This window comes from Curcuma longa, chromosome 5 (assembly GCF_044706935.1).
Source record: "Curcuma longa cultivar G26 ecotype Majalengka, Jawa Barat chromosome 5, ITB_CL_G26_1.1, whole genome shotgun sequence".
NCBI lineage: Eukaryota > Viridiplantae > Streptophyta > Magnoliopsida > Zingiberales > Zingiberaceae > Curcuma > Curcuma longa.
Window position 1 is genome coordinate 14,689,676 of NC_133865.1, and position 11,746 is coordinate 14,701,421.

The 11,746-nt window shown below is 34.6% G+C and overlaps 1 protein-coding gene across 1 annotated transcript; it reads right to left on the reverse strand.

The window, feature by feature from the left end:
* Positions 1–2,302: 2,302 nt before the first annotated feature.
* On the reverse strand, positions 2,303–10,659 carry LOC141829284 (non-specific phospholipase C6). Its single transcript, XM_074716722.1, has 3 exons — positions 9,305–10,659; positions 9,039–9,215; positions 2,303–2,845 (listed from the first exon to the last, which is right to left on the reverse strand). Exons 1-3 carry the CDS (start codon positions 10,374–10,376, stop codon positions 2,550–2,552), a joined length of 1,545 nt encoding a protein of 514 aa, XP_074572823.1. The 5' UTR covers positions 10,377–10,659; the 3' UTR covers positions 2,303–2,549.
* Positions 10,660–11,746: the final 1,087 nt, after the last annotated feature.

Sequence of the window (11,746 nt, forward strand, 5' to 3'; positions counted from 1 at the left end):
CTTGGTTCACAACCAAAGGCTGCTACTCCAAGGCCCACGATTTGTGATCGTTTTCGAATGGGCAATCCACTAATGAACTTGTTTCCTTATGAAAATAAGTTTGTAACGAATACAAAAGTATCACGATAAGACAATTATCAGATTTATAATTAAATATAAATTCGTTACCCAAGTGCCGGAGCTTTGTAGATTTTCGTTCTAGCGTGAATCTGGCGTTACGATGACTTGGATGGATGCCGCTGCTCGCTCAGGATACCGTCGACTCAACAAAACTTGATTGTGAAAGTATGAAAATTGATGTACGAAGCCTCTGGTCAAAGTTCTTTTTATAAACCACTCAGGTTAACTAGAATGCATCTTAGGTCGACCCCACATAGACCACGATCCTCTTTCTCCGCGGCTGACTTCGCCTTCAGGTCGACTGGAATCCCTATTCAGATCGACTTGAATCTGGCGTGGAGGGTGTCGATAGACTTCGACTTCCACTGCATTTATCCGAGCCCAAGTCGACTAGAATCCACGTTCCAGATGATTCGACCGTCCAGTCGATTTGAACCTCGACTTAAGTCACTCAGAGTTAAAGACTTCAACTCTCCAATCTGCAAGATAAGTTAGTTTCAAATATACAAAAATACAGATTGAAAAATCAGTTCTCTGAACTTTTTAGTTAACTACTTCTAGTTCTTTAGTCAACTACCTACCATAGTTGTCACAATCTGCTTCTTAATCAACTCAACACCTGTTTGTAGATTACCTTGTTTGGATCTAGACTGTGTCACCCCCTAATTGTGTCTTTGGTTGATTAGAATGTAGATTAAGTTGACTAGTCTAGATGAACTTTCAGACTAAAACTTCTATTGCGATCGTATCATCGGACCACATCGTCTGCATGACTAGTTTTAATTTACAAACTTTGTATGACTTATCTTATAATCGATTTTTTTATTGACTTTATCTACAGTTGACTAACTCTTGTCTTTTAGTCGACAAACTCTAATTTTATCCTCAGTTGAGTTATCCTTTGATTGATATTTCTGTTGACTTTTTTTATTGTCAACTAACTCTTATCTTTTAGTTGACTAGGTTTGAATTTATTCTCTGACCAAGTTTATTGTTGATTGAATCTTTTGTTGATTAGTAAGTTCATCTTAGTCAATCAATCTTGATTTTATCATGTTTAATTTACAATTATTCGAAATTAAAATGTAGTGGACTACAATGGTAACATTAGTCAACTAGATTTTGAAATAAATCCAATGGAGTAACTCTAATCCATTGATTGAAAAGACATCAGAATACTATTTGTTGATTTTGAAGCACCTATTAGTTTCTTAGTCAAGTTAGTGCTTATGTTGTGAGAAAACTATCCTTGTCTCAAAATATAAGTAGCTCTCTTATAACTCTGTTGTCAAAAGGTCCTCTCCTCGACTTTTTATTTGTACTTGATATTTAGTCATCCTCATCTACTAAAACTTTGCACCTAATTAGTATATGATCTTCCTAGATCTATCAAAATTTCTTACTTTTATCTAGTATCAAATCATTCTGACCTATCAAGACTTTGTCTACCTAATATCTAGTTGTGCTAACCTATTAGGATTTTGTCTGCTTGCCAAATTTTTAGAAAATCTAAGTTATTTGAAGTTTTCGTATTGCATCTACAATTTATTCTGTCAAATTATTTTACACATGAATACCTGATATAGCATCTTATTCCACAAAACAACTAACTTTAAATATTTACTATATATCACAATATTAGTTCAATTAGTCATTGTATGCTTGTAGCAACACTAAACTCTATTCTAGAGTAAGAATCTACAAATAAATCACCCAAACAAGAGGCAATTAATGTAGTAAGATACTAGTTGTTTAAGAAATTTTATGGAGACTTACTATAAAATTGAAGATCAAGCTTTAAACATTGGTGTCCATTTTATGAGCAAGATAGAATTACCAAAAATAAGCCACCAAAATTTTAGGGAGATTCTGAGAAACCTCAAAGGTTCAATGATGCTTGCAATTGGCTTAGGTGAACATCTAGATGAAGTTGGTGCTCACTTTGCAAAGGGGAGATCACATAAAGGTAAAGGAGGATCTTGTCCAGATTCTACGATTAAATATATCACAAAAACGTTGCGCTGCTTTTGTGAAGTTAGACGTCCTAATACAAGAAAAATATATTATAAAAGATTATCAAGACAATCTCTTTGGAGTTTTCAATGTTGGTTGTTTTCAATGTCAATGTAGACCACATAACACCTCTGACGTTTAAAACAATTTAGAAAATATATTTCCTCCAATGCTCGAAACTGGTACTTGTACAGTTACATTATGTTTTTTGTTGCACATTACATAAACACATGAGGAGCACCACATTATAGAACAGAAGAAATCTTTGAGCTTACGGTTCTAGAATATCTTCGTGATCATCTCTTCCTTTGGACAGAGTTAGAAGACACCCCTGAGCACATAAACTAATATTTTTTTGAATAGTTCTGTGCATGAGAAAATGACAAACAGTGAACAGATGAAGTAGTCCCTTTCAATCATGGGGATCCGATTTTACCGGACAGAGATGACCTCATATTTACAATGGCTGATCCATCTGCTCCCAACTTAATTGCTTGTTTGCCTGCTGCCAGGAATCTTGAAACAGCTCTTTTTACGTATGAATTGGCTTCCCTGACGGTCATATTCTTGTTTGTTTCACTACTGAAGCTGGTCACAAAGTAATCGCCATTGAGAAATGCAGCCAATTGAACTAGTTCTCTTTGGAATTCTGAAAGCAAACTATCTTCTTTTGGATCAATGATTCTCAGAGGACGAACATCGGGTAATGTTTCTACAAGGAAAAAATTCACCTTTCACATTAACAATGCAGAAAGCATCAAACACATTTCTTATTTGCAAGGTTTCTACCTACCACACTGTGCTTGTTTTATCAATCTTCCTTTCTGAGTTTAATAAAAGAGAAGAAATAGTTCTATAAAAAATGGAAGAAAGTGATCAGAATTTAGAATAAATGCATCATACTTGCACAAGAGCAATGTTTATTGGGACAATAGTGTTGGTGCTAGCATGCATTATACTACAGCTTGAGAAGATGTATCAATGCTATGACACTTAAGTAGTGCTTTGACTGTCTAGGCAAACCCTTAACCTTGCTAACACAAGGCAAGCAACAAGCAAGCCCCTAGGCTTGACACTAACATATGTTGTATTTGGATCAATTAAATTTGAAAATGATGGCCAAGAGTGTATTTGGTGAGTCAAAAGAACGTATACTATCAAGTAAATAATTTTAATAATGGAATGAAAAAGCACAAGAGAAAGTGAAAGAAAAATGAATAACTTATAAATTATTATACTTGTAAGAATGAAGAAAACTTTAAAACGTATGTAGTGGCTAAGAAAGCGATTAAGAAAATAGTGAAATGAAACTTTCGAACGTTAATATCGATAACTAAATACAAACAAAGAGAAAAATGACATCTATAGAATAGCTAAAGCGAGAAAAGAAATAAAAGATCATACCAAAATAAGATACATTAAAGATGAATGAAATAGGATATTAGTGAATGATGAAAAAAATAAAAGAGCGATGGAAGAGGTATTTTCATTTAAGTGATCAACTTAACTTAATAATTTAAGTCGAGTAATATAGAAATTTAAATTTTCATCATAAAATTAAAACTTCAAAAATAGAACAAAATTTAAATGGGATACATAAAAGAGTGATTGCACCAGATAATATTTCGATAGATATGGAAGTAACTAGAAAAATAGAGTATTGAATGACTTATAAAATTATTTAATTTATTAATGGAGGGTAAATACTTTATTCCCCCATATAAAAACACAAGAGATGTACAAAATTATACAAATTATAGGAATATTAAATTAATGAGTCATATTATGAAATTTAAAAAAAAAAGTGATAAAAAAAGACTAAGAAAGGTGACCATGGTGGCAAAAATCAATTTAAATTCATGCTTGAAAGATAAACAATAGAAGTTATATATCTTCTCAGATAACTAATTGAAAAGTATCAGAAAGAGAAGTAAGATTTAAGTATGATACTTGTCAACTTGAGAGCCTTGGCACAATAGTAAAGTTGCTGCCATGTGATCTAAAGGTTACGAGTTTGAGTCTCGAAAATAGCCTATTGCAAAGCAGGGTAAGGCTGCGTACAATAGACCCTCTTTAAGATTTCGAATTGACGGAAGCTTCATGCATCAGACTACCATTTATTAGTCAACTTAGAAAAAATCTTATGATAAAATCCCAAAGGAAATTATGTGAAGAATTTTAGAAAAAAATATCTTAACATAGCGTATATTGAAATAATTAAAAATATGTGTGAGGATGCAATGATGAAAGTGAGAACTTCAAGCGGATTAATCAAAACATTTTATATAAAGATATGGTTATATCAAATATTAACTCTAAGTTTCTCATTTTACACTAGTTGTGAATGAACTCACTGGATATATCCAAGACATAATATCATGGTACATATTGTTTGATAATATTATTTTGGTGGATGAGACACGTAAAAGAGTAAATACTAAGCTCGAATCTTGGCAACTAATAAATGTTCTAGTTAGGCGATGTAAAACTACAATAAATACACAAATTAAATGAGAAAGAGGAAATTATACGGAGAATTCTAGAAAAAAGAAGTATTAGCATAAAGTATATTGAACTAATTAAGTATATATAAAAGGATGTAATGAAAAGAGTTAAAACTTCAGGAGGATTAATCGAAGTGTTTCCCATAAAGATAAGGTTACATCAATGTTTAGTTCTAAGTTTCTATTTTTTTACATTAATTATAAGCAAATTCACTAGACACGTCCAAGATATGTTACCGTAGTGTATGTTGTTTATAGTGATATTATTTTGGTTGATGAGATACATGAGGGTGTAAATATTTAACTCGAACATTGACGAAAAACGCTATAAGTAAAAAGTTTTAAGTTTAATAGAGTAAATATAGAATATATAGAATTTAAGTTTATTAATATTAAATGTAATAAAATAATTGTTAAGATAGGAGATAACGAGTTATCTATAACTAAAAGTTATAAATATTTAGGACCATTTTTGTAAAAGATGAAGGGATTGAGAGAAATGTCTTAGAATACAAGTGGAGAGATTGAAATGAAGGAAAGTGTTAGATGTTCTTTGTGATTGTAAAATACCTCTAAAACTTAAAGAAAGTTTTATAACATGACGGTTAGACCTGCTATGTTAAATGAAGTTGAATGTTGAACTAACTTAAGTACATGAGAAGAAGATGAGAGTTGCAGAGCTAAGGAAGTTAAGGTGGATGTACAAACATACAAGGATTGATAGGATAAACAATAAAAATATTATATAAAAAGTCGGAATTACATCTATTAATAGAAAACTCCGGAAGACAAGTTTAAGATAGTACGAACATGTACTCAGACAACCAATAAATGTCATGTACTTAGATGATCGATAAATGCTCCAATTAAGCGATGTGAAACTATGACAAATATGTATTTCAAATGAGGAAAATAAAAAAAAAACTTGGTTAGGAATAATAAAATAAGATATAATTTATTTAAATATAAATGATGATATAGTAAAGGATAAAGCCTAATGACATAAAAAGATCTATATTGCCGATCCCACCTAGTGAGATAAGACTTAGTTGTTATTGTATTAAATGAGAAAGAGGAAGACCAAAGTATAGGGATCATATTCAAAAAATAGCAAACAAACTTGGTTGTTATTGTATTAAATGAGAAAGAGGAAGACCAAAGGATTCTCCAGAGATCCATACGAATGTAGTTTATATGTTTGATCGAGTTGTCACTTTTGTTGCGTAAACGGAACAATCCCGACAACAACTTTAATTCGACAGATCTCAGCACGATCAGAATGGTCACACCTCTTCGATATCCACACGAACACGTCCTTCGTTCAATGCACGAACTCTGCCTTCGGAGAAGAACTACCTTTGTTGTGCTAGCAACTTAAATGATTCGACCAAGAGGAGAAGAAGAGGATACTAGAAGTGATTATCCTCAAATATATTGCAAAAAATGACTTTTGTACTCATCCAATGAATACAAAAGATTTTTGTCTATTGCCTCTCCATTTTTTTTAATGCTCCATTAAGCTCTATTAATGGACATTAATCATCTTTAGTGGTTGAGACTAATTCAAATTAGACTCAATCTAATAATTCAATAGATGAATTCATTTGAGTCTAACTCAATGAGTCTAATTCCGATTATACTTAACCCTATAATCTTAGAGTCCATCATATTTTAATCAAACTAAAATAAATTCATTTCCAAATCAGCATATTCTATGTAAATAACCCAATAGATTCTTGTAATGTTTACAATGTCTCTAAAATAACATTTTAGATACATAAGCAATGAGTGACATCTAGCAATGCATCATTCCTATCCAAGTGATGAAAATATTGAGATCTGACCTAACCTTTCTGTGTTTATTATCTTATATAACTGGGTCCTTCTATCCTGGATATCTAGATTGATCCATGAGGTATAGACCGTGTCATCCCCTTATCAATCTTTCTGTTTCTTGATCTCCAAGTAGACTCACTTAACCAAATAAGTTTAATATCTCATATTGACTTATTTGAGCATGACCATGCATTTTAGTAGTCTCACTTAATCAAGGGGCCCACAAATATCACTTCCATCATATGAAAGGGATAGATTCCATTTACATCACTCACATCCCTCTACATAACTTATTGCATATCTAGTGATCGACTTTATAGTCCACCTTGTTACTGGTGACGTTTGCCGATACTAAAGTACATAACTCCTTATGTAGGGAACTGTAATGACTTCAGGCCTAAGGGCTATTGATACTAATAGTCACTATGAGAATGTTTATGGCTCATATAATGATCCATGAAATATTCTCATGACAGATTAATTCAGTACATATTCTTTAATATATATCTATGTGTCAACTTGATATCTTATATCCATGACTTGTGAGATTAAGTTATCAATTAACCTACATGCTAGTTTCAACGCATTAATATTGCCTTTGTATATTAAAGTTTGACTAGAAATAATTAAGAGTAGTGTTTCTATATATATCTACAGTCTTTTATTAGCAATTCAACCAATTGATATGCTGTAGACTAGAACCTACTACCTTAGAACATTATTATACTTATTCATCTGACACAGATCTAAAGTAAATATAATAATCATAAACTTTGTCTTTTATTAATGAAATATGATATAAAAGTTTCCTTGTCAATCATATCTCATAATTGACTTTAACGGCTAACACTAATACAAAGAAGACTTAGCAACAATAAAATAAGATAAAATGTACTTAAATAGAGATGATAATATAGTAGGGGATATAGCCCAATAGAATAGGAAGATCCATATAGCCGACCTCATCTAGTAAAATAAGGCTAGCTTATTATTAGTTTGAAGATTTCTGTAACATCACTTGCTAGCACCTACCCTCTTAAGTCACATACTTGTCGATTAAATTCAATGCCTCTAGAATTGGACATATAGTCCACCACAAATCCATATAGTGGAATTTTTGTCCCTCTTGGTAGAAAAATGCAAACACATAAACAAAGACACGAGCAATTTAAGTTGGTTGGCATAAGCCTATGTCCAAGAGATGAGAAGTAAAATCAAAACCAAATAAGCATATGCCCACAACTTGTACAATAAGGCTCTCAATCCCTCCTACAAGTCCATATAGTGGAATTTTTGTCCCTCTTGGTAGAAAAATGCAAACACATAAACAAAGGCAAGAGAAATTTAAGTTGGTTGGCATAAGCCTATGTCCAAGAGATGAGAAGCAAAATCATAACCAAATAAGCATATGCCCACAACTTGTACAATAAGGCTCTCAATCCCTCCTATACTACTCTCTCAATGTTGTTGGATAAAAATGAAAAAATCTCACCTAAACTCTAGTATTCCTTGAAGACAAAAACACTCTTCGAGAAGTAAACTCTCCTCTACCAGCTTTTTTCTCCCCTACAACCTTCCAATGCACCCAATCAAATCTCCTAGGTTTAAAAAAACTTGACCTATATAAAATTGATTTCCCTAGCCATCACCAAGTAAAACTAAAAACAAAAAAGGAAAAAAAAATCTAAAATAGAGTTTATTTGACACTTTGGATCATAGATGGTCTTATTGGGCCCAACATGTGGCCAAATCCAAATTAATAGTTTTGTGTCTGAGAGAGAAAATATGTGCATGAGATAGAGAGAGAGAGAGAACATGTCTAAAAAAAGTTGTATGGCTAGGTGACAAAGTTCTAGTGCAATGCCTATGTAAGAGTTTAGAAGCAAGATAATCAAAATGTGTTTGTTGTGTCATAATTCAAAGATTCAGGTAAGGTTTTTCTTCCCTGCATGAGAGAGAGTATGGGAATTGAATGACCCTTAAGCGAAACTTGCTAGTTCCCATCTCTCATGACTTTAAGGGGGTTACTGGTTATCCTTATAATAATCAAGCTTAATGCCTCAAACTGAGTAGATATAAATTTCCAGTAAGTTGACCCACTTATTGGCTCCTCATTTTCCCACTTGCATTGCTCTCTACACTGTTTGAATTAATTGTCTAATTCCTCCTAAGTTTTCTGAAGTAGAATATCAGGTGAGTTCATCTTTAATCCAATTCCTGCATTATATTGGCAGTTGCCAAACATATTACTGAGGTTGACATAAATTATATGGATACTTCTAACAGCAACTGTTACCTTCACCTTCATCTTCATACAAACTTAATACTATGATGAGTGAATTTTTTTATGATAAATATTTTGCATAGATGGATACTATGACAGTTTGTGGAGATTGGCTTCCCTTGTTGAATTAAGCAACTTACGGAAGTAGTTAACCTTATCTATCATCGCCTTGTGTTGTTGCAAGACTTGTTTGAATTTATGGATCTTGCAAGTATACATGTATTGATTTAGATGCTCAAAACAGCTCATGATAGGAGAAAGCAAAGCAAATAAGAAACTACCAGGGCAGTCAGTTCTTGGAGAGGATAACTGTCCCACAATATCTTCAAAGGTTCCAGCCCATGCATCCCTCTTTGTTAAAAAATCTACTTTAAGATTGAATAACTTCTTTATGGTTGCAGGAATTGACGAGTGCTCAAATTCTGAGGTTAAACTTGGACCATTCGGCTTACCTACCACTGCTCAATTTAATTTGGATAAACTGTTATTAGTATTCACAAAGATAATCTCGGCCACAATAAGCAGAAGAGAACATCAAGAAGTAGACCTGTTCCCTTGTTGATCCACGGAGAAACCATAATTGTTGGAATTCGAACTCCCAATCTATCAAACTTGAAGAAGAAAGGCTCCGGTCCAACAATCCCATCAGGACTTGGAACGCCTTGATAAGGAGTAGTAACATGGTCGTAAAACCCTCCGTGCTCATCGTAGGTGATGATAAACAAGCTTTGGTTCCACTGCGGACTGGACCTCAGCGCTTCGTACACTTCCTTGACAAGCTTCTGCCCGTTGGCAACATCATGCGAAGGGTGGTCGTCATCCGCCGGGTAATCCAGCAAATCGAAGTACCTCGGCTCGATCACGCTCATACTGGGAAGCTTCCCCCTCCTAGCATGCTCCCTAAACGTCGAGAAAAAATGGAATTTGGAAACGTACTTCAACCTACGCAAATTCCTGTAGAATAGAGTAGTGGGTATGTTCTTGAAGTAGATCCCGAAGTCTAATCCCTCTTCGTGGATCGAGTCGAAGATGGTCTTTTGCGGGTACCCCATGAGCAGATTGAGCTTGTCGTGGCGGATTGCGCCGTGGGAGGTGGCGGAGTAGACGAAGAGCCGATTGGGCTGAGTCGGCCCGGGGATCGACGAGAACCAGCGGTCGAACACCGCGAAGTCCTGCACCAGCGACGCGAATACGGGGATGCTGTCGGGACTGAAGCCCTTCATGACGGCACGGGAGAGGTTGCGAGAGATGGAGAGGGCCTGCTGGACGAAGCCGGACATGGAGGGGACGGCGGCGGAGCCGAAGACTTGTTGCAGGACGTCCTCGAAGGAGTGGCCGGGGTCGGGGTCCACGAATTGGGCGTCGTCCGAGACGCAGATGACAGGGGACCGAGGGTCGTCGGTGGCATGGGGGTTGCATTCGGTGCCGGTTAGGCCGTCAATTGAGGGGTTAAGGGATTGCTTCATCCACCCAAGCATGTGGTCGAAGGAGCGGTTCTCAAGGACCAGCACCACAATGTTGGCGATGGGACGGAGAGCTGCAGAAGAAGAACAAGGAGGATAGTGGAGAAGAAGAAGGGAGGCGAGGGAGAGGGATAGGAGAAAGGGGAGTCGCCGCATGGATTTGGGATGTGCTGCTGCACAGCGAAGTCTGCTGGAGAGAAAGAGGCACAAAATCTAGTTTCTTCTTCTACCGCGTCGTGTTAAAATCTAGAGTTGCCCCTCTCTCTCTCTCTCTCTGGTGCTTCACTGTCACAGCACCGGTCACGCTGAGAAAGAGGCAAAAGCTCCCCACCACTTCCTGCGACTGCCATGGTCGACTCGAGCAATAATGCCGACATTTTTGTTGTGAAATTCATTGAAGAATGGAGAGAAAATCTTTGCCTACGCGAGCGAATTCACAGACCAGTTTTGCTCAAGATCCATGACCATTGCATGAAAGACCTTTTTGATGTGGCAGACATCACATGCACGAAGAAACCGGATGAATACGAGTTACGACCACGGAGGAGTGTTGATATCTACGGGGTAAATCCAAACGATGCCGCCCCCACATGAGGCGACGCCAACTGATTTCTGTCCGCAGCCGCGTCTTCGATTCCGAAGGGCATTAGTGCTTTATTTTACTTTTTATTTTTTGTCACCGTGCAATAGATGACATGACATTAGACCAGATCGCAGGCCGAACCTGAACTGAATTCGGCATGGACCCTTAACTGGGTCAACAAACCCGTTATTTATTGACCAAATTAGATGGGCTAAAATTATAACTGTGGGTTCAAATAGGTAATTCAATCGATCTATTCAAGCTTTTTTTTTTAATTTAGAGTTTAGAGTTTAGATTTTAAAATTTAGAATTTAGGATTTTGTGATTTAAGATTTAAAATTTATAGGATTTTTCAAACACTATAAAACAGACTATTATAATTTATTATTTTTATATAATTTTCTATTTTTATTTTTAATTTTGAAATCTGGAGCATAAAAAAGTAGTAAAACTTTTAAAATTTAGGAAACTTTATTTTTAAATCATTTATTTTTATTAAATATTTTTTAAAAAATTACTCTTCTATTTGAAAAAACATATAAAAATATAAGTGTTGCAACCCATTTTATAAATTTAAATCCAAGGTGATTATAAGTTATTGAAGGAATATGTTAAATGAAACACCCGATTGAATTTAAAATCGATCGTTTTTAAATACATCTAGATTTTTATCAATTAATGGAGTTATTGATTTTAATTAAATTAAATATTTTAATAATAAATTAAAAAATCATAACTAGATTTATTTCTGTCAATTTTTTTTTAATTTTGAGTCTAAATTCATATTTGAGGGTTTTTGTTAAAAAACACATAACCGAGTTGCAAAATATAGTCTCCAAACCCACACTCACTGTATAATTAAAAATTTTGATAAATTAAATAATAAAATGTTTTTATGTTCTAATATTTGGAGTGACCAATGATAGACTCATTCATATAAAAG

Coding starts and splice junctions, on each gene's coding strand:
- LOC141829284 (XM_074716722.1), bottom strand. CDS start 10,376: ATGCGGCGACTCCCCTTTCTCCTATCCCTCTCCCTCGCCTCCCTTCTT. Junction 9,216..9,304: donor GTGGATCAACAAGGGAACAG/GTCTACTTCTTG, acceptor TAAATTGAGCAG/TGGTAGGTAAGCCGAATGGT. Junction 2,846..9,038: donor TCCAAGAACTGACTGCCCTG/GTAGTTTCTTAT, acceptor TTTTCCTTGTAG/AAACATTACCCGATGTTCGT.